Raw genomic sequence first — 23041 nt, 5'->3', positions numbered from 1 at the left:
TCCACTTAAAACAGCTTCAGCATTTGAATGAATGCTTATGCAGTGATGCATTAGTATTAGAATCTAATTATATAATAATACACTCACTGAGCACTTTATCAGGAGCACCATACTATTACTGGGTAGTTCCTCCCTCTGCTCTCAAAACAGCCTCAGCTCTTCACGGCATTGATCTTTGAGATTCTGCTCCATGCTGACATGATTGTATCGCATCACTTCTGTAGATTTGTCAGCTGCACATTTATGCTGCCAATCCCCAGTTCTACCACATCCCAAAGGTCTTCCAGTGGATTCTGATACACACTGAACTCACTGTCATGTTCATGAATCCAGTTTGAGACGACTTTTACTTAATGGTGCATTATCATGATCGTCGTAGCCATTAGAAGATGGTAAATTGTGGCCATAAAGGGAAGCACACGGTCAGCGACAATACTCAGACAGGCTGTGGCATTCAGATGATGATTGGTGAGGGATGCAAAGTGTGCCAAGAAAACATTCCCCACACCATTACACCAGCACCACCAGCCGTGACTGTTGACAAAAGGCAGGTTGGGTCAATGGATTCATGCTGTTGATGCCAAACTCTGACCCGACCATCTGTGTGCCTCTTCAGAAATCCAGATTCATCAGAGCAAGCTGATGTTTTTAGTCTTCAACGGTTCAGTGTCGATGTGCCTGTTTCCTTCCACAGCTTCATATTTCTGTTCTTGATCGACAGCAGTGGAACCTGACGTCCTCTCCTGCTGTTGCAGCCCGTCCACCTCAAGGTTCAACACGCTGTTCGTTCTGAGATGCTTTTATGCTCACCACAGTTGTAAAGAGAGTTACTGTTGCTTTTCTGTCAGTTCCATCCAGTCTGGCCATTCTCCTTTGACTTCACTCATCAACAAAGCGTTTCTGTCCACAGAGTTGCCGCTCATTGGATGGTTTTTGTTTCATTTGTGTCATTTTTCACACCATTGTGAGTAAAAACACTCCCAGGAGATCAGCAGTTTCAGAAACACTCAAAACAGCCCGTCTGGCACCGGCGATCATGCCACAGTCAGAGTCACTGAGATCACATTTTTTTCTCCATTCTGATGTTTGATGTGAACAGTAACTGACCTGACCTGTATCTGCATGATTTTATGTATTACTCTGCTGCTATGTGATTGGCTGATTAGATAATTGTATGAATAAGCAGGTGTACAGGTGTGCCTAATAAAGTGCTTTGAGAGTGGATATTTTTCTTAAAAAACATTTCCTTTGGCACATTTTGCTGATGATACTATTCTACTTGAGCTCATTTTTGAATGCAGGACATTTATTTGCACATTTGCATTTACAGTATTTTTACATTGTACTTTCAATAAAGTAAAGATGTTGAATACTTCTTCCAGTGATTGTTTAGTGATAGAGTTCCTGTATTGTTTGTGTCACCAATTCTGTATGTACAGCGTGAGCATGGGGCAACATGATGCATATTTCTGCAGACTGTTGAACGACAGTAATGGATATCAGTCCATCTTTCCACCAACAGATACGCATATCTATCGATACATTATTATTATGGCTGTAATGCAATGTAAGAAGCAGCAGTGTGCCAAAAAAGAGAAGGAAAAAAATAATGGTGCATCTAATGCAGGTCTCAAAACATCAGCTAAAAGGGTTTGTAAGTGTTTCATGAGGAAGGAAATGTTTATTAGGTCTCACGAAAACAGTATTTTATATGGTGCCTTTAAGTATAATTTTGAGGGAAGTCAGTGGTGGAGTATTTAGATCTAAGATTTGTGTTAAAGTAGCACTATCACTATGGAAAAAAACATTAAAATATGGGTAAAAATGATGCATTCAAAATTCGACTTATAGTCAGTAAAATTAAACGTACCTACTGAGTGTGAAAAAACTGATGAAATAATGTGTAAACATCATTTAGACTTAGTGCTGTGGATTGAACTGAAGAGAAGTCCTCTTTCTCCCCGAGGTACTTAAACAGAGACACCTGAGCTCTGTTTGTTAGAGATTTTACCTCTTTCTAATGGACTTCAAAATTCAATACTGTGTGTAAATGAACAATAACATTACCAAGAGTTACAGTCTCCCTGGAGGCTTTGAGAAAGGAAGGATATTATCAGAATCATGTTGAACTCTGGGTACAATTATTAAACAGAGACTTTAAAAAAAAAAAAAAGCCTTACCGTAGACATCAGCACAGTAATGATTTAACTTTCTTAACGTTTGCATATTTGATTTGCTTGCCTTTGGTTGAGTTTTTGTCACCTTTGCCCCATCCCGAGGACAGCAGTATTATATTAAGTCTTTTATAACCAAAGGACTCTCCCATTGTTACATATCACAGCAACCATAAAACTGGAAGACTAAATAACACCTGAGTTTACCCTGAACTTTGCGAACCCTCTGGATTTTGTTCTTAAAATAAACGTCCATTTAGTTCACTCAAGTGTAGAAACTTTGGAGTGATACTGGGTTGAGTACAGGGTTATTTTCTACTTTTATTCTTACTTTTGAATCGTAATAACATTGAAAATGTATTTTGCAAGAGATGCAAGGCTACAGTGAGGTAAAACCGTAACCTCGGATGGCATTACGGTGAAAACAGTTGAGTACTTTCTTGGAAAATTAGTTTACAACTAATTTAGCAAACTGACAGAACTCTTATAATGTTTATGACTTTTATATCAGCAGGTTTTGATCAAATGGAATAGTCACGTGCAGGCGTAAGGTGCTTTACTCATTTAAGTAATTAATTAAGTATTAAGGGCCGCTACAGTTTCTTGAGTTAGTGACTCTTGATTATGTCACAAGACGCTCTTTTGTGGATGAGTGAAAAATGTATGTAAATGAGTTTATATGCACATGATGCAATTCTCATGATGTAGTGCTGACTGTGATGTATGTAATGTAATGATTCCTTACAGCAGTGATTGCCACCTGCGTCACCTACCTTTGACCTCCATGCAGAAAGATTTGCTTCACGGTTCCATCCCTCTTTCTCAGAACAGATTGCACTGCACCATCGCCTCCAGAGACATTCCTTACACGAGACACTGTTAAATAACTCATCCTTTAGGCTCACCTTTGGCCTGTCAAAGTCCCTGCAGAGAGGGAGAGGGGGAGGGGTAAGGAGGGAGGAGGAGAAGGAGGAAGACAGGTTGACACTACAGGAGATAACAGCTAAGCAGTGACAGGTGAGCTCTTCCTTTGGACTGAGCAGAGACAAGCTGGTGAGTTTAATTTCAAACACTCTACCTGATCTATGTAGATGTACCTGTAGCTTCATGATTTCGTACCATTTAATCATTTAAAATATAGAGAAAAAATTGCTAAATTTATCGAAAATTACTTACAACAGTGGTTTCTAAACTAGGGGTTGGGACCCACATAAGTATTGGCAAGATAAATCTGAAGAGCCTTGACATGATAAACAGGAGAAGAACCAGGGGAAAAAAATCTGACTTTCCTCTTTTCAATCTTTGCAATATTTCTTGTAATTTTTTTTCTTTTTTGTAAATTTTCCTCTTTGGGCCTCTGGAATGAAGCAAAATATCACTTTTTGGTTGAAAGGGTCACAAACAGTGATAAAGGCGTAGACAAAAAGTTTGGGAATCTCTGACGCACAGTGCAATATAAATTCCTCTGCAACTGTATATAAACACAGCGGATGAGTTCATTTGTTGAGGGTGAGCTGTGTTTCCTTTGATAAGATAGAGTACATTTTTATGAAGGCAATATAGTTTATTTGAGTTGTGTTTATGTTACACAGTGCAAGTGATGTAATGTAATGTAAGCAGCTGTCAGCTACATTTTGGCACAAGCTGATGCAGAACTTACTGTATATGTGTTATACTCCTATGCAGTAGGGAAAAAGTTATTTTTAAAATTCTGACTGACTTAAAGAGATGGTTGGGGGCTGGCAGGAACTACACTCTTAAGAAGGAGTATATATTGTATGTGTATAATGTCCTTATGTACACATTACATGAAGGTGCAAGGCTATTGGAAATCAGCATCAATGAAAGAACGTAAGAACTGCACACTGACTTCAAACCACAAATTATTTGGATCTTGTCTGATCATTTAGATCAGTCAGCAGTCAGTGTGAAGGCTTTTTTTTCATACATGTGTACTCTTTGCTGAGTAAAGTAACTTACTGTGTAACTTATTTTGCCAATTTTATATATAAGTAATGCAACGGATTAAATATTTTTGGTAGTGTTGTTTTGTCTTTGTCCACTATTGATCGCTCTTTGTCACATGCTCTTGAAATTACATATTAACACATTATCTAACACAGAGACAAAAGAGGAGGAGCTGTATGACACTAACAGAGCATAGAGTATCCTGCATGTATTGAGTCAACAAATAAGGTCCAAACACATGAGCGCACACCCACCTATCCACATGCCAGCACACGCATCCTTTATGACCTTCTGATATGGAAATAACAGTCTAATAAGAGGATTAGAGCGACACTCAAAGTACAACCTGTCCTTTAAAAAAAGAGTCATCACCACAGTCAGCTGTGCCTGCTATTAATCATTAACTGCCACTGCAACGCTGACATGCAAGATTAACGTTTCATCTGAACCTATCAGCACTTCTATGACTCCTTTAGGCCCAAAGAAAAGGGTGACGGTAGTGACGGGCAAAGGGGGAGACAGAGGACAGATCTTGAAGGTTAAAAATAAAACCAGTAACTGCAGCTGATCCTTTAATGAAGGGTTACATTAAGAAAACTGAAAAATATAGCACTCGTCTGTCTCTTGTTTATCTGTGTATAGCACAGCTTCAAAGCACCAAGTCATCTAGACATGTTAGACTATTTTCTAAATTTATCTTGAAGTGCAGTTTAAACCAATTTGGTAACATCTGGAGATGAATGTTATGACTAAAGAGAGATAAAATGTTTTAACTTCAGTAAAAAAAAAAATTAAAAAAGAGAAGAAAAAAAATGGATTTACCTCTTTTTATGGCAGACACTAAAAGATGTTATTTGTGATTATTGTGTGTGTGGTGTTAAAGCTCTCCTCTGTCTCAGGACATGGCCGGGTACAAGCCGAAGGTGATTTCTCTAACCAAGAGGCCGGGTCAGACGTTTGGCTTCTATCTGAGGGTGGAGCATGGCGAGGAGGGTCACCTGATCCGCTGCCTGGAAATGGGAGGTCCAGCTGAACTGGCTGGCATGAAAGATGGAGACCGCGTCCTCCGGGTCAATGGAACATTTGTTGATGAACTGTCCCATTCGCAGGTAAGCAGGATGTGGAAATACTACAGTGTAACAATTAAATCAATGATGACTCCTCGAAAGATGGGTTAATCCTGTGACAAGCATCTTACCTCTGAGCCTTCTTTGTCCCCCTGGAACAGGTGGTGGACACGGTGAGAAACGGTGGAGCATCCGTTACGTTCCACATCCTGGATGAGGCCTCCTACAAACAAGCAAAAGCACAGGGAGTAAACCTGTCCAACCCTCAAACCTCACCAGTTGCCAATGGTGTGGCCACACAGGTTCCAAAACCCAAACTCTGCTACCTGGTCAAGTCCAGCTCAGGCTATGGGTTTTCTCTTCGCTCAGTCAAAGGTGAGCTCAGGAGTTAGGGTGGGGGATAGCAATCTAGAGCTGCTGATAAAACTACTAAAACCCCCTAGAAACACAAATTATGACACAGATGTGTATAATATACCTGTGTTCTTAGCAAAAGAGAAAAACCTGATGTTGGAAATTGTAACTTTAGATTTGCTGAACTTGCAAAGAGGGAACCCTTTATAAAGGTTTATAAGTTGGAACTAATGCCTTCATTCTATGGTTAATAGAGCATTTTCTATCGATTTACTGATAAGCCATTAATAAGAACAACTTTTGGGTTTCTAGGGTATGAAAAAGCTCTTTTGTTCGTTTACATCATTGTCCAAAGTGACACAGGCCTTTCAGTTAATTAGGCCTTAAATAGACTGTTTGACCATTTACCCTCCGGAAATTAGGTGCAGAGCATCTGGACCAGTTTTAATACCACTATTTACTTACAAGTACAGCTGCAAACTTGATGGATCATCGTAAAAACCCATTATTAAAAAGACACACTATTATAACGTAATAAAATCCAATTATCCAATAATCATTCAAGTCTGCTGAGGTACATTTAAAGAGTAATCCGCAGATTTAGCCTGGCACATCTGTAACTTTGTCAGACTCATGATGGACAGTTGAACAAAAGGATCTCAGCCAATGCAGCAGAACCAGAGATATGTCGAAATCCTAGCACCCGCTTTACCCATAATGCAACTCAACTGCCAACAGTTTGGTTGGAGATTTGGATGTATGCTAGTAGTGGCTAATGTAGGCTCAAGCAGAGATGAGGAGGAGTAGGCTGCAGGTCTGGTAAGCTCACTTCTTTCCATTTCAGACTGTTAGTCTTCAGACCCAACCGACGCTGAATCAAGTGACATCACATCAGATTTTGCGCAGCTCCCTCTGGATCTACAAAAGCCTTTACACAACCTCTTTCACATATGCAGTAGTACTCCCCAATACTCCCTGACGCTGGACGAATGGCGAAAAGCAGCAGTTGTTTGTGCGTGTTCCTTTTGTGTAAATTGTTTGAGTGTAGGTTGCTGTGCGTGATTACTGTATTTACCGTATTTATTTACTGCTGGCTGTGCAACAAATTGCCCCTCGGGGATAATAAAGATTACCTTGAACCTTGAAGATCTTTAATGTGTATGTCTATTTTGGTTTAGTTGCTCTGCAGCTCTTTTCCAGAAGGTAAGAGGTAAAAGAGGAGCCAAACAAAAGGCAAAGAAAACAACCTGGCGACCAAAAGATGTTCTTATCAATGCTTTATCATTTATCTATAAAGTATTCATTAAGAGTGCCTTACCATAAAGTGGTACTATTATTTTAACAGACTGAACAGGAACTCTATCTGTTTTTTTTTTTTTTTTTTGCTTTTTTCATATCTCCTGTAACATCCTGTTTAGGTGAGCAGGGTTTGTTCATGACAGAGGTGATCCCAGGAAGTGTGGCTGACAGAGCTGGGATCAAAGTCAATGACCGTCTGTTGGAAATCAACGGGGAGAACATGGAAGACTCCACACACGAACAGGCAGTGGACAAGATCAAGCTGGCAGGTGGCAGTATAATGTTCCTCTTGGTTGATGATGAAACAGACAGATACTATCAGAACAAGCGCATGAAGATAGGAGCGTGGTTAGCCACAGCCAAGTACCTCCCTCGCAAGCCACGCATCAGCAACATGACCAAAGGACCTGATGGATACGGCTTCTTGCTCAGAGAGGAGCCCAACCAAACAGGCAAGGCCATGATCAATAGAATAGTTTAAATATAACTGTTGCTTTCATTAACATTGATCTGCAATCTGCAGAGGGGAGACTGTGTTTTGACTGTGTGTTCATTAACACTGTGCAGGACACTTCATCAAGAATATAGACAGAGGCAGCCCAGCCGAAAGAGCATGTCTGAAGGACATGGACAGACTTGTGGCTGTGGAAGGCAAGGAGGTGGAGGGCTTCAGCCATGAGCAGGTGGTGGACAGGATCAAGCAGAGTGGCAACAAATGCTGCCTCCTGGTGGTGGACAAAGACACAGATCAAATGTATAAGCAGGTGAGTAAAGACGCCACTGTCAAACTTGAATATATCTTGCAGAAGGTCAATATAATGGCATGTTGTGTCCCTCACAGGGAAAAGTGTCTCCTATGCTTTTCTGGGAGGAGATGAGGGATGCTAACTCACCACCCAGTTACAAAGAGGCCATGAGCATACCTGCTCCTGTCCAACCATCCACACCCGTTCAGGAGAGGGAAGAGGAGCTCAAGCCTAAACTCTGTAAGATGGAGAAGACCTCAGCTGGATACGGCTTTCACCTTAACGGCATCCAAGGCGTGTGTGGACAGTACATCAAGGAGGTAAGACTTAAAAGAACATCTACTATTTGATCAGCGCTGTTTCAAGTCAAAGGGGTAAGACGCACTTGGTTTCAGGTGGTGAAGGGTGGAGCGGCAGAGAGGGCAGGCCTGGAGGACGACGACATTGTGGTGGAGGTGAACGGGTTGAATGTGGAGCAGAGCAGCCATGAGGAGGTGGTGGCAATTATTCGCAGGAGTGGCAGCTCTCTGGAGATGCTGGTGGCTAAAAAGAGCGTTTATGACCAGCTCAAAGCTAAAGGAGTGACTATCACACGCCTGCTGCTTGGGGAAACATCCTATGTTCAAGTCCACACGGCAGAAGCTCCAGAGGAGAGACATCATGAGGAGGACAGACCTGAAATCACAACTGAAATATCAAGAGAGAGAGTGAGTGGTGCTTTTTAAATGTTCACGGATAATGTTTTTGACCATGCTCATGGCATCACTAGTGGGATGGGAAGGTTGATTTGTTTGACTTTGTTGGTCCCCTGACCTTTCCTCTAGTACCACCAGCAGGTCAAAGTTTTGACTTATCCAGTGAAATATTTCTATCACCAACTAGTGGATAGATAGATATGACATTTGGTTCAGACATTCATGTTTCTCTCACGATGAATTGTAACAACTTCTGTGATCCTCTGGCTTTTCATCTAGCATCAGACCTAAATTTTAATTTGTCCAATACTTAAACTAATTACATTATCATCAGCCTCAGCTGTACTTTGGGTTTAGTATCAGTTAGCATGCTAACACACTCAACTAAGATTGTGAACATGAGGTTTGCAAAACATCAGCACGTTAGCATGCTGAAATTAGCTTTTAGCTCAAGGCACCATACTTTGCCTAAGTGCTGTTTCAAATAACCACTAGCATGGCTATAGACTCTTGGTCTTATTTGTATATGGCCATGTATTTGCTGAATCTTCACTCACAAGGGCTTCGACATGACCGGCCGTGTCAATCTTCGTTTACCTTTTAAAACAAAAACTGACAGAAAAATGTTTGACATAATTGTGATTGTATTGTCTTCTCTCTTTTAGACCCCAACTCAGTCATCATCTTTATCTCAGGAAAGTTTCGATGAAAGACTCTGAGCAGCCACCTTAAGGACACGCTTCCTGATCTGCCCTTTGTCAATCTAAAGTTGATCCATTTTGTTTTAATCAGCTCTGTGGGCTTCACTTCTTCCAATTAAGATCATAGAAGAGACATATCTTCTGTATCTTTGAATCAAAGAATAGCAACATCAACTGTATGAGAGGGCCGAGAACACAAACATCTTCCTGAAAACAGTTAAAGCTACAGCATACAGACCTTAAGCTAACACTACCAGTGTTGCCAGTAAACACTTTGGCCTTTATTGGATTTTTTTCTCTATGAAAAAAAATGCTGCCTTTATTTAATGCTATAAAAATCAAACTTTGTTGTTCTCATTTCTAGAATGAAAGTAAATGAGTGACAATTTCTATGAACACAAATAAATAAACACATACCATATGAATTAAGCTTCCTTTATGTGCATCTGTTTGAGTTCCCAATTAAATGACACATTTTTTAATGAAAATAGCCACTTCAGGGAGGCCATGACCATGAGTGACATCTTGATCTTTTTTTCATATAAAACATTTTACACCTCAGTGTGAGTGAAGCAGGGATGTGCTGTGAACAGTACAGCTCCAGTGTGTTCAGACAGACTAAAAGAAAAAAAAAATCATTTTGGCCAAAATAATGAAACTTTAAAAGCACAGAGACCAAAGTGTTTAAATTTGCAAGTAAAATTAAATTCATTGCGGAAGAGTTGTTCTGAATATACCTTTTAATTCAAGAGAGCACACCTTCAAAGCTGTTCCCTGATGTGCTCCAGTAGTTTCCCATCACTTGTATCCAACAATCAGCCATTCCTGATTCAGGAACAGGCAGTCCAGATCATTTTATCCTGTATTAAAAAAGCAGGATCTCTGGATATCCCTAAATTCCAGATTAAAAGTCACCCTGTGGGCCAGGAGTCGCATTAAAGAGAAAGGAGAAGCACACTCGGGGATCAGAGCGCCATGTGTTTCTCTGGTGCCTGCTTGTGGGCGAGATAAAGAAAGAGGATGCTGGACAGGGCGCTGACCAGGAAGATGACGTCGAACCAGCGGTGGTAGAAGTTGAACTGCAGCTCTCCTAGAACCTCGGTCACAATGGAGCGATACTCCAGCGGCATGCTCATGCGCATCAGCAGTACAGACGACACAAAATACATCCCCTGTTAGTGTAAGACACACAGAGAGACATTACTGATTTATCTGTTGTTTGGAGGTTGTGCTCTCTCTTATAAGACAACTATAAAGCAAATGCACTCACCATGATCTGAGCGAGGACAAGCACGATGACATTAGAAGACTTGCTGCTTGATATTGCATAGAAGAACTGAAAATTATTAAAAGATTAAATGTTAAAAGGCATACCCTTAAAAAAATCTCACAGATTTATTATTCTCAAGATATGCAGCCATTCCAACATGTATCATACGATAGTTTTACCTTAGTGAGGGTGATGAGTAAGCCACGAATGGATGTAACGATTATTATTCCCACCAAGATGAAAGAGATGTGTTGAGACCAAAATTTTACCTGTGACAGGGAGATCGAGAACAAAGAGAAAAGCAATGAAGGAAATTAGTGTAGGGTAAGAGGATGACATCTTTGATTTTACATTCATCATCTATTCATTCAAATTTAAATGTAATGCCATGCTCTGAATTCAATCAAATAATTTGTCTACATCGAAAAAGATTAAAAGCGATCATGACCAGGTTTACTGCAGAGAAAGCAGGCAGAGAGATGATAATGGGCGAGCAATTATCTTTACAGGAGGTCATGCTGTATGACATGTGACTCTACTTCTGCAGGTGTGTGTGTGTGTGTGTGTGTGTGTGTGTGTGTGTGTGTGTGTGTGTGTGTGTGTGTGTGTCTTACATCAAACTGAATACCCAAGTAGTTCACTGTAATTTCAATACCCCTCGTCACTGGATCCGTCTTCCCAACTCGGTCAAACACAATGTTGATAGTGGCCTACGATAGACAAAGTAGAGATTTTCAAAATAAACCACTAATGTTTCAACCACATCTTAGACAATACATAACACAACAAGAAGCGATTATGTAACTTTGGTCAGGGCCAGACACAGTGCTAGAAAACGTGTGAACGTCCTCACCATGAAGATTTTCCAAACACAGTAGATGGAAAAGAAGTAGCCGAGGAAGTTGAAGTATTTCCCCTGGAATGTCTTGGAGTACTCGATTCGCTCCTAAAGATAAGGAAAGGTGGTGGTAAAGAATTAGCAAATGATTTATCATATGTCTGCAAATGGGGTAATTAAAAGGCCGTAGTGTGTATAGATAAATGTGTGTCTGTAATGGCTGTCAGTCGCATGGGCTAATGATTCTCAGTCCAGGTGTCACTCCTGGTTTAAGTTTAAACGATGTAATCAGGCATAGATTTGAGTGAAAACCATTGATGTAAATGATATGATATTCATATGTTGTATATGAACCATGGCATTTGCCTAGAGCAGACCTGACAGCATGCTATCAAAAGTTTTCAAACACTTTTTTTTATTTTTTTTATTAGATCTTGTGATGTAATACTGCATGTGATGATACTGAGTAATAAACCTGGTTCAAATTACAGTTGGGGAAAGTCGTGCACATTTTCAGGCATGTGCATAGGCAGGAAAACCTTGCATCTAGGTATTAGGTAAGGTGTGGTTTAGCCAGCATTAATCAATATTTTTCATATTACTACCAAATCAAATGACTGTAAGGTAAAACAGGTCACTTATGGTACCAGAACAACAGAGAATTGACTCTGCAGCTCTATGGAGCTTTTTAGCCTCTTAGCTCATTGTTTTGGTTTTGGAGTCACTCTAATCAATCCCCTATAAAAATCCATTTGCAGAAAAGAAGCTGTGATAACTCACTGTATGCTACCCACACCCAGATATTGGAGGAGATCAGTGATGTAAATATTGGACTTTCATCAAATGCACAGAAGATTGGGATATTAATGTTGCTTTGTGTATTACAGGTGTTATAGTACTCAATTAACTGACAATAGACATCACTCCCTTCTGCCAGCAAGAAAGGAAGTAAGTGTACACATGTCAGTTGTGTCCCCTTCACTACCCCCCTATGACACATGCTTTTATCTTGCTCTGTAGTCTTTGACTGACTTCAGCCTCTCTCAGCAGTACTTCTGCCCACAGTAACAATCAGCTGAGGAGGTGGGGGAGAAACAAACTACAAAGACAAACAGAGGTGCACAATAACTGAATGGGAAACACAAACGAGCATCCACAGCTGTACTCAGGTTAAAGGGTGATAACGCTGCAAACTGATAAATTCCCAAACAGTTGCTGAATGTTGTTTTGAGAGATGGACCATTGCTGACTGATTCTCAGGAGGGGCAGGCAGTCCTTGGTAGGCAAAGAAACTGCACCACAGATTATACTTTAACTGAACCTTCACAGGGGTCATAAAATAGAGCTATAAACTGAGCAGGTCGAAACTGTGTTTCTCCTTAGTTAAGTGGAACATAGTGTGTTTGTGTGTTTGTGCACGCGTGTGCATGTGCGTGTGCATGTGCAAGTGTTACCTTGGTGGACTGCAGGTCCACAGTCTCCAGAAAGAGTTGTCGACTCAGCTCCTCAAGAGCATCAACTTCCTGCTGGATCAGAGAGAGGTCTGGAGGGGGAAGAAGTCAAGGCTGACATCTACTACACATACTGCAGATTAGTACAGATTAGTACATAGTTGTCTGTGGTGCATTCAGAAAGTGTTCAGACCCTTTACATTTTTTCACATTTTGTTATATTGCAGCTGTATGGTAAAATCAAAAGAAACCGTTTTTCCCCTCATCAATCTGCATTCAATGCCCCATAATGAGAAAGTGAAAACAGAATTAAAACTGAAATTTCACAATGACATAAATATTCAGACCCTTTGCTATGACACATGAAATTTAGCTCAGGTGCCGCCCATATCTAGATCATCTTCAAGATATTTCTGTAACTTGTTTGGAGTCCACCTGTGGTAAACTCGTTTGATAAGACATGATTTGGAAAGGAACACACCTGTCTATACAAGATCTCACAACTGACAATGCATATCAGAGCAACAACCAAGCCATGACATCAAAGGAACTGCCTGTCTGTGTCGAGGGTACAGAAACATTTCTGCTGTGTTGAAGGCTTCAAAGAGAACGACGGAGCACAATTAAGAGCATATAACTCTTTATTACAACAAGTATGGAACAACAAGCACTGAGCACTCAGGGGAGAAGGGCCTTGGTAAGAGAGGTGACCAAGAACCCGATGGTCCCTTGAGCTCTAGAGATCCTGTGTGGAGATGGGAAAAACTTCCAGAGGGACAGCCATCACTGCAGCACACGATCAATCTGGGCTGTATGGCAGGGTGGTCAGAAGGAAGCCTCTCCTCGGTGAAAGGCACATGACAGCTGCTTGGAGTTTGCAAAAAGCACCTAAAAGACTCTCAGACTGTGAGAAGCAAGATTATCAGGTCTGATGAAACAAAGTATGGACTATCATGCCTTGAGGAAACCAGGCACCACTTCTCACCTCCCCAATACCACCCCAATGGTGAAGCATGATGGTGGCAGCAACATGTTGTGGGGGTTCTGAGGATATCTAAGGATATCAGTGGTTCAGAGATAGCCTTAATAAAAACCTGGTACAAAGCACTCAAGACCTCCGACTGGAAGGTTCACCTTTCAACAGGACAATGACTCTAAGCATAAAGCCAAGATAATGCAGGAGTGGTTCACGAATAAGTCTGTGAATGTCCTTGATTGGCCCAGCCACAGCCCTGACTTGAACTCAATCGAACATCTCCGGAGAGACCTGAAAATATCTGTCCACTGACAGTCCCCATCCAGCCTGGCAGAGCTGGAGAGGAGCTACAGAAAAAAAAATGGCAGAAAATCCCCAAAATCCAGATGAAAGAAGCACATACCCAACAAGACTCAAGGCTGTTATCGCTCCCAAAGGTGCTTCAACCAAGTGCAGAGTAAAGGGTCTGAATACTTATGTCAATGTGATATTTCAGTTTCTCCTTTTTAATAAAATTGCCAAAAATTCTAAGATTCTGTCATTATTGGGTATTTGATGATTTGTAGATTGGTCCTTTGATTGATTTTTTTTTCTATTTTAGCAAATGTGAAAAAAATTAAGGGGTCTCAACACTTTCTGAATGGACTTTAGTAACAATAAAATTACTTTTTTGCTTTAATATTCAATATTAATTTAAAGGATACTTTCACTGCCTGTTTGGGTGGAGGTAACACTTTTGATCATGCCCCAAAATCCCGTCTGTTTGTTCTGGTCTTCCCCACGTTGGTACATCTGCCTCCGTGTCATGGCAATTCTACACAAACACAGTACAAACACTTTGCACATCGTGGTGGTATAGTGATTTGTTTGGGTCATTTCCTTTAACAAAAAAATAAATAGATTGTTTTCTTTGCTCACCTTTTCTTCTTGCTGACAATCATGTCCATAGTTTGGAGCAGCCGTCTCTCCAGAGCAAGGATGTCACTGTCTGTTACATTTCTGTGAACATAACAGAGGCAAGAAGCATAAAAGCAACAGGAGCTTGTGTTTGAGTACTGCCATGCATACAGAGGTACAATTACTATATGGAATAATTACTGATGCATAAGAAAACTTAGATGAACAGGGTGTGTGATACAGCTGTTGAGAGTAAAGTCAGAGCAAATGCCCAGATGAGCTTACCTGAGGAAATAAGACATGTAGGTGTAGGGACAGTTCACAGCACCAAACCCAGACAGCAGAGCCATGAGAGTGACTCCAATCACACCAACACGACTGATGAGCTGCTCAATGGACAGGATGCCTAAAAAAAGAACAACAGAATGAAAACAGCAACACCACTGTTTATCTTCACACTATTTGCAAATAAAGGACTCTCACATCATGGGAAATAAGACCTCCATAAAGTATTGCATACACAATGTTTCAAACATTGCAGAGTAATTACCAGACAGGAGAAGGATGCACATTTACCATGTTTTGGACTGAGGATGGGAAATGGATCTCCCAACTTCCAGAAGAAATACATGAAGGTAAACCACACCATACAGGCAAAAAGAAGCCTTTGTCTCTGCACTAAAGAGACACACAGCAAACAGTTTACTGTAACATGTGCGAAATAACATCTTTCCAACAGCATCAGATATTTTTAGTTAAAATATTTAGTTTTCAATAGTAACAACTGGCTGTACTTACACAGGCGTATGTTGCTGACAACAAAGTAGCCAATGTAGAAAGGCACCACAAAGATTAGAACCAGCAGTATCACATACAGATTCAGTTTCCAGTGGAAATACCGGGAACTGTAGCAAACAATGAGAGGTAAAATTCTTAATCAGACATAAGTAGCAATAAAATGCAGTTATATCCGATAGAAAATGTACTTACCTACTACTTAAGGCACCCAGAATCTCAAAGATGATGAGCTCAAACATGGTACAAGAAAAAGCAAAAGTGACAGAAAAAACCACCTGGACGACATACTGTCGCACCTGTCAACAAACACATGAACAGACAGTCAAAATCTTTATCATGGAGGATATCCTGAGGCTGATGCAGGCTCAGAGATCAATTGGAATTATTATTATCATAGGCCTGGGCCAATTGTCTACACATCTATTCTTGTGGTTATTTGGAAATAAATGAATGGGATAATACTATACCTCATAGTCTTTGAACAACTGCCGCATAAAGAATAACCAGCCAAATCCAAAGAACAGCACCTGTAATGTATTAAATGGGAAATATATGGAGGAAGAAGACACGGTGAACATTAAAGTGTCCTGTTTTTCAATTAAGCAATGCCTCTTACAAAAATACATACAAATATGTTTGTAAGCATGTTTGAATAGACAGGATAACCAAATTAGAAAAAGATTTAACTAGAACTTTAGTATTAGAATTTATCACAGACCTTAAATCTGAATTAAGACTTCCTTTTTTAATCTTAATTTGACGGATGATTGTACTCATTTCTCAATATTGTAATACTGTATAACACTGTCGTCTTTAAATGGTTTTGTAAAGTTTTTTTGCACAAGTCAACACTACATTAAAAACAAAGAGGGTAACAATTCTGAAACCAAGACCAAAACCGTGATACAAATGACCACCTTCTCGTATATCAATACTGGAAGACAGAACCATGACAATCAATCAGGCAGGTGTCTGACACCTCCCAAATTCATTTTGCAGGATGACAATGATACAGAAGAGTCATAAAGAACTAGTTTCAGTGAGAAGAAGAACAAGGAGTCCTGCAACAGATAGTTTGTACCCCACAGAGCCCTGATCTCAATCATCAGCCAGTCAGAGTCAGTCTGGGATTAGAGGTGCTCAAAGCTGCTTGAAAATACCTACCTGCCAAAAACTAGACAAATGCACAGAGAAGAACTGATGCTGCTTTCAAGACAAAGGGTGGTTACACCAAATATTGCTGTGATTTACTACACGTTTCATGAAGTTAATTCATAGATAAGAAAATTAAAAAAAAACTACTCAAGACATTTTTTTGAGAGCACCCTCACTTGACCAGAAACTTTTACACAGGTCTGTTATACTGTCTTCTGCATTTAGGCCACAATTCATGAATTTTGAATTGAATGCATTTTATACCAAAGCAATGAAGGCTACATACAGTTTAGTCCAGACAGACTGTTGATGTGCTTATAGAATAGTTAGGAGTTTTGAAATGGTGAACTCAGTAACTAGGAACGAACAAAAACTTCTGTGAAACGCAAAACGTTGTACCAAGAGTCCAAGCTACACACAGCTAGCTAGATAACATTAATTAAAATGTTAGCTCACGACATGCTGTGAATGTTCTTGTTAAAATCAAGAAATTAATGGTTTATGTTTGTGTAAATTCGCCAACTCAACATTACCTGTGAAGTGAACATGATGACTGAGTCCACCAGGAACGACATAATGATGTCTGCTTAAAAAAACCCTTAGTCCGTCGAAAACTCACTGCACAGGTGAAGCAGGGCCGAGGGCAGTTTCACTTCATACTGATATAAAAATACAATCAGGCTCGAAAAGTTTTGAACGCTTGTTTTGTTGCTAATGAGCTCATTTTAAGGGCAATTGTTGTTCAGCTGTCATACTACAACGGTAGCCTACGTAGGTGCGTCACCGATATGAGTCCGACAAACACACTTCCGTCGTAAAACTGTGACGTCTCAAAAAAAAATGTAAGTAAAAAGATTAGAGAGAAATATTTAAGGCTAGGTGTAAAAATATGATATGTTTCTATTCACGGTAAATAATGAACTTAATTACTGTATGTTTTTATTTGATGCCGTAAGGTTGTTTTGTAATTACCACGTTAACCTGCAGAGGGCGACAAAACAGCAAACTGTAGTACTACTGCTACTAACTGTTACTGTTACTACCTCTTTTACTACCACCACTAACACTACTGCTTCTGCTGTTATTTCAATTTTTAGTACTACTACTACTACTACTGGCACTACTGCTACAACTACTACTACTATTAGCTACTTCTACTTCTATTCCTACTACTACCACTATGATCCTCTATGAACTGTGGAGTCCTACATGAACACGGTATTTTCTGCAAGGGTTGCATTCATATTATTCCACCTCATCTTTACAAATTGACTTCAACAGGAGGTGTGACTTCAAAACTTGAAACTTACACACTGATACAACTCCACCTGCCTCACAAAGCGATTTGCACGGAGTTACACTAGAGGGCGCTGTGAGCACAAGACATGATCTGTGGCTTTGCCTGGATACATAAATCCACTACATCCAGTAAAGTGAAGTCCAGAGCTGCCACCGGCTGGTGTTCATTGTGTTGGTGGTCCGCAAAATAGAAAACACTCGGATGAGTAAAAATAGTTTTGACTGGAGCCTGTGCTGGAGTGAAGTTTCAGAAGACTGCTGGATCCTGAGGATGGACAAGATGTTGCAGAGGTAGAACATCCCCCAACTTCTGGCTTTTAATTTTTGCATTAGGACACAAGTAGAGGTGAGTGTCTTGTCTCGTGCGTGTATTATGACACGGGGAATAGACCGTATGACAGATAATTCAGTTCTCCTCAGGTCTCTTGATTATTGATTGATCAGAAACTGCGGAACTTTTATATAATTTCTGTATATCTTGTATATCTTTGTTAATTAACTATAATAGTTTTATATTTATTTAGTTGAAGAGTTTATTTATTTTATTAAGTTCATTGCAAGCCATCGTGGGAGACTTGAATTCACCCTAGAGTCGATTTAATCAGTGATGTGGCAGGGAAAAAAAATCAGTTCAAAAGTCTAAAGAGCTCACGTGTCTAAATTTAAAACATATGTCTAACCTGAACATTTTTTGTACATTGGATGTTGTTGCACATATAGGGAAATATACTCACACTACACCTCTCTGCACAGTTTTCTGGATGCTTTAATGCAGTTAAACATGTTGGAAAGTATTTAGTGACCACAGGAGCTGAACTGGCTCTGGGAGTTGAGAAAATGAGGTTAACTCAGCTTGTAAACATTCTCTCTGTATCACTGCTGGATCACGAGTTGTATAAATTATAGGAGAGTGCAAGCTCATGTTGGGCTGACTAATGTCAACTGATGTTTCTCCATATCAAAGTACCACTCCCCCATCTCCATGTTAAATGAGCAATGAAGAAGATGATGATCCAGGCCTCCTGTAGGAAAAGTCTGCAGGTGTGTTTACTCCTGCTGCTGGTGGGAGGACTACAGGGTGAGTGTGCCAAGATAAGATGAGAAGAAAAAGGTCAAAGTGAGACCTCATAATACAACAAAGTGGAGTATTTTTATGTACAGTATGTAATTGACATTAGGGTGGATGTATCAGGCAGGGTAACTGCACCAGAGCGTCTGGAAGCTCCAGTGGAGAAGCCCTTCACTCTGACCTGCAGTGTTTCCAGGGAGCGAGGTGAATCCCTGAGGCAGGTGCGCTGGCTGGATGTCCAGAACCAGACCCTGCTGAGCTACCAACCCGGCAACAAAGACAGTGTGAGCGGACAGCAGCATGTGGAGCTCGCTGCATCCCCAAAGGACACCTCGGCCATCACCATCCGCAGGGTGGGCTTCCGCGATGAAGGCTGCTACACCTGCATCTTTGACATGCATCCTTCTGGTTCAAAGCAGGGACAGACCTGCCTCACTGTTACCGGTGAGTAAGGCTGTTAACGACAACTACTTTGATTTTAATGAATAAAAAAATCACTTTTGGCCAACAGAAGAACACCAATATGTTATTGTTTAGATAATACCTACATATGTTTAATCTGAGAATCCATAGGATCACTAACAATACATTACAGAACATAGATTGTGATCTGAGTGGAGGATGGAGGCAGATGAACACATGCTTTGTAGCACGAATGAATGACTTTTGTAGAAATAAACTGATTCTCTTGCTGTCATAAGCAATATTAAATGTGAAAGAATGATTACTAGATAATGGAATTAATGGTAATGCTATGTAATTAATGAACAAGCACATATTGTATGAGATTATTGGTACTATACTTAATAGCAGAAACATTTTAAAAGGGAGGGATTTACTGTTTTTTTTTTTAAATACACAAGGTGCTCAAAAAACTGTTTGCAATGGAACAAAATCTTACAAAAACTACAACACACACACATAAAGTTCAGTGAAAGTTTTCAGCCTACGATGCAAAACAGGAAATGACTCTGCTATTGTGGCCAAGTTGAGAAATGGTCCTGGTGACACACTAAAGGCAGACAGCTCTCACCCATGAGACGACCTGGGGAGCTCATATATCCAGAATCCAGATGCTTGAATCAGATAAGGTGTCCTATCCTCTGTCTGATACAGAATCAATATCATTCACATCAAGCTGTTTTTGAGTTTGAGAGATTTGTTAGAGAACGCTACCGATATAAGTGAGGAATTCCACAACCAAGTAAATGTTCTTACATCAGTTTCCATTGTATCTGCCCCTGTTGATGTTTGGCTTAACTGATCTTGGATGTACGCCTTTTGCACCGGCCCATTAGAATTAAAGAAAACTAACTCTCCAATAGACTCCAGGGATAGGTACTCCTCCCCACAACCTGAACATCAATCTGCTGTGGGGATTTACTGAGAAAATATGTGCATACAGATGTCCCTAACCACCCTAACCTCTGAACACAAGTTGATGAGTCTGTTGAGGCTCAGCCAGTCATGTTAATAAAGAGCTGTGGAGCAGAGGGAGAAGGAGGGCTCATTCTACTAACCAGAAACAGCTGGTGCAGATTCCAGTGACTGGTTTTTGTTTGGGTGCCTCATATTTCTGAATATTAACATTGTCCTGTTTTTCACCCTCTGTCTCCTTGTTCTTCTCCTTAACTTTTTTCCACATCCATCATTCTTTCACTGGATGGTGGCCTTTTTTTTCTTTTTTCTTTTACTCTCAGCACAAGTCACAGTTGACAACAACAAGACAGCAGTAAGCGGCAAGAAGGCATCCCTCTCGTGCTCCTACGGTTTGCCCGAAAAGGTGCAGCAGATCCTATGGAGATACACTCCTGCACAAGGAGGCTCCACAGAGGTGGCCTCTTTTGCAAAGCGGAGTGACCCCATGATTGAGCCACCGTACCAGGGAAGGGTCTGGCTCAGTGCCTCCCTGTCCCATAGCCAGCTCACCATCCAACCTGTGTCTATCCAGGACGAGGGCTGCTACACCTGCCTGTACAACACACATCCTGGCGAACCGAAGAGCTCCACAGTTTGCCTCTCCACCTATGGTAAACATCTTTTTTTCCTGACCAGCTATTAGTGCTGGTGATGATTTTACATTGCAAACAATATTTATAAAATGCCCACAGAGAAATGCAATGGGTGTGCAAACCTTGAGTTCCCCCTTTGAAGAGCAGGTTATATATGTACAATACACTGGCCATAAAGCTGGGTTAAAGGATATGTTCAGACTTTTTCAATACTGTCTTAATACAAAATTCACATGCTCATTATGTACATTGAAAGTGTTATGAGCTACTATGATCATTCCTCCTGCTCAGGTTGTGACCTTCCCTTCCTACAAAATCAAAACTCCTCATCCTGTGCAAAATGCTTCTTTAACTGAAGATCTTATTTAGGGAATAAACTTTCTCAAGTTCTTGTCACGAGTTACAGAGGAAAATTGATACCACTCTCATATCTGTATGATAAATATGAAGGTACTGCTGGCAGCCAGTTAGCTTAGCTTAGCATAGCATAAAGACAACTAGCCTGGCTCTGCATAAAGGTGATAGAATTTTAAAAAATTCAAACTATTCCTTTTACTGTCAGCTGAAGTTAAGATGAGGCTTTTGCAGTCTGAGTTTGCCAAGTCAAGTGGGTATCTGGTGGTCACTTGTAGTTTTACTAAACAGCCTGTAATGTGATTTGTCTCACATTAGCTTCCTGAAATGTGTAAACTTCCTCTCTATAATCTCAAAATACAGCTAATGCAGCTACTAATGCTTTTGGAAATCCAGTTGTTAGTTTATGGGTTACCCAGTGATTAAATGAATCATTGAACAAGTTGTTGGTAGCACTAGATGAAAAGTCAGTGAATCTTCAGCGAGCTTTACGCCCCTTCCAAATTGTTTGTCAGGTGGTCGGATAGCTTCGGAAACACCCCATACACACACACACACCTAACAACTGGATTTCCAAAAAGCATTAGTAGCTGCATTAGCTGTATTTTGAGATTATAGAGAGGAAGTTTACACATTTCAGGAAGCTAATGTGAGACAAATCACATTACAGGCTGTTTAGTAAAACTACAAGTGACCACCAGATACCCACTTGACTTGGCAAACTCAGACTGCAAAAGCCTCATCTTAACTTCAGCTGACAGTAAAAGGAATAGTTTGAATTTTTTTTAAAATTCTATCACCTTTATGCAGAGCCAGGCTAGTTGTCTTTATGCTATGCTAAGCTAAGCTAACTGGCTGCCAGCAGTACCTTCATATTTATCATACAGATATGAGAGTGGTATCAATTTTCCTCTGTAACTCTATGACAAGAATTGAGAAAGTTTATTCCCTAAATAAGATCTTCAGTTAAAGAAGCATTTTGCACAGGATGAGGAGTTTTGATTTTTGTAGGAAGGGAAGGTCACAACCTGAGCAGGAGGAATGATCATAGTAGCTCATAACACTTTCAATGTACATAATGAGCATGTGAATTTTGTATTAAGACAGTATTGAAAAAGTCTGAACATATCCTTTAACCCAGCTTTATGGCCAGTGTATTGTACATATATAACCTGCTCTTCAAAGGGGGAACTCAAGGTTTGCACACCCATTGCATTTCTCTGTGGGCATTTTTATAAATATTGTTTGAATGTAAAATCATCACCAGCACTAATAGCTGGTCAGGAAAAAAAGATGTTTACCATAGGTGGAGAGGCAAACTGTGGAGCTCTTCGGTTCGCCAGGATGTGTGTTGTACAGGCAGGTGTAGCAGCCCTCGTCCTGGATAGACACAGGTTGGATGGTGAGCTTGGCTGAGGGACAGGGAGGCACTGAGCCAGACCCTTCCTGAGGGTGGCTCAATCATGGGGTCACTCCGCTTTGCAAAAGAGGCACCTCTGTGGAGCCTCCTTGTGCAGGAGTGTATCTCCATAGGATCTGCTGCACTTTTTCGGGCAAACCGTAGGAGCACGAGAGGGATGCCTTCTTGCGCTTACTGTGTCTTGTTTTTGTTGTCAACTGTGACTTGTGCTGAGAGTAAAAGAAAAAGAAAAAAAAAGGCCACCATCCAGTGAAAGAATGATGGATGTGGAAAAAAGTTAAGGAGAAGAACAAGGAGACAGAGGGTGAAAAACAGGACAATGTTAATATTCAGAAATATGAGGCACCCAAAAAACCAGTCACTGAGATCTGCACCAGCTGTTTCTGGTTAGTAGAATGAGCCCTCCTTCCCCTCTGCGCTCCACAGCTCTTTATTAACATGACTGGCTGAGCCTCAACAGACTCATCAACTTGTGTTCAGAGGTTAGGGTGGTTAGGG

At 40.5% G+C, this 23041-nt stretch overlaps 3 protein-coding genes across 4 annotated transcripts in view; 2 read left to right on the top strand and 1 right to left on the bottom strand.

Moving 5' to 3' along the window:
- The first annotated feature begins 3125 nt into the window (after positions 1-3125).
- On the top strand, positions 3126-9429 carry pdzk1 (PDZ domain containing 1). The gene is made up of 8 exons (XM_022740234.1): positions 3126-3227; positions 5042-5251; positions 5371-5584; positions 6982-7314; positions 7430-7626; positions 7704-7928; positions 8004-8315; positions 8969-9429. The coding sequence occupies exons 2-8, from the start codon at positions 5045-5047 to the stop codon at positions 9020-9022; spliced, it is 1542 nt and encodes a 513-aa protein (XP_022595955.1). The 5' UTR covers positions 3126-3227; positions 5042-5044; the 3' UTR covers positions 9023-9429.
- On the bottom strand, positions 9426-17163 carry LOC111218118 (Golgi pH regulator). Its single transcript, XM_022740235.1, has 14 exons — positions 16923-17163; positions 15702-15761; positions 15427-15530; positions 15235-15341; positions 15013-15114; positions 14722-14842; positions 14458-14538; positions 14244-14353; positions 12567-12655; positions 11128-11220; positions 10889-10984; positions 10454-10543; positions 10275-10340; positions 9426-10176 (listed from the first exon to the last, which is right to left on the bottom strand). Exons 1-14 carry the CDS (start codon positions 16962-16964, stop codon positions 9970-9972), a joined length of 1368 nt encoding a protein of 455 aa, XP_022595956.1. The 5' UTR covers positions 16965-17163; the 3' UTR covers positions 9426-9969.
- Positions 17164-17844: 681 nt separating this feature from the next.
- Positions 17845-23041, top strand: part of LOC111218425 (OX-2 membrane glycoprotein-like) — an 11790-nt gene continuing 6593 nt past the window's right edge. For both annotated transcript variants that reach the window (XM_022740723.1, XM_022740724.1), the window contains exons 1-4: positions 17845-18034; positions 18653-18766; positions 18881-19201; positions 20458-20787. In XM_022740723.1, the coding sequence (XP_022596444.1) occupies positions 18685-18766; positions 18881-19201; positions 20458-20787 (733 nt within the window). In that variant the 5' untranslated portion in view covers positions 17845-18034; positions 18653-18684. The remainder of the gene's footprint in view (positions 18035-18652; positions 18767-18880; positions 19202-20457; positions 20788-23041) is intronic.

The sequence above is a fragment of the Seriola dumerili genome, unplaced genomic scaffold (assembly GCF_002260705.1).
Source record: "Seriola dumerili isolate Sdu_G_001 unplaced genomic scaffold, Sdu_1.0 BDQW01000052.1, whole genome shotgun sequence".
Classification (NCBI taxonomy): Eukaryota; Metazoa; Chordata; class Actinopteri; order Carangiformes; family Carangidae; genus Seriola; species Seriola dumerili.
Note: the sequence above shows the minus strand (reverse complement) of the source record. Positions and strands in the feature narration are given on the sequence as shown.

Bases quoted from the DNA above. Each gene is read 5' to 3' on its own strand.
- pdzk1 (XM_022740234.1), top strand. From the start codon at position 5,045: ATGGCCGGGTACAAGCCGAAGGTGATTTCTCTAACCAAGAGGCCGGGT. The intron at 7,627-7,703 runs GTGAGTAAAGAC...TGTCCCTCACAG, and splicing joins CAGATCAAATGTATAAGCAG to GGAAAAGTGTCTCCTATGCT. The intron at 7,929-8,003 runs GTAAGACTTAAA...ACTTGGTTTCAG, and splicing joins GTGGACAGTACATCAAGGAG to GTGGTGAAGGGTGGAGCGGC.
- LOC111218118 (XM_022740235.1), bottom strand. From the start codon at position 16,964: ATGTCGTTCCTGGTGGACTCAGTCATCATGTTCACTTCACAG. The intron at 15,115-15,234 runs GTAAGTACAGCC...GTGTCTCTTTAG, and splicing joins TGTCAGCAACATACGCCTGT to TGCAGAGACAAAGGCTTCTT. The intron at 14,539-14,721 runs GTAAGCTCATCT...TTATGTTCACAG, and splicing joins TACATGTCTTATTTCCTCAG to AAATGTAACAGACAGTGACA.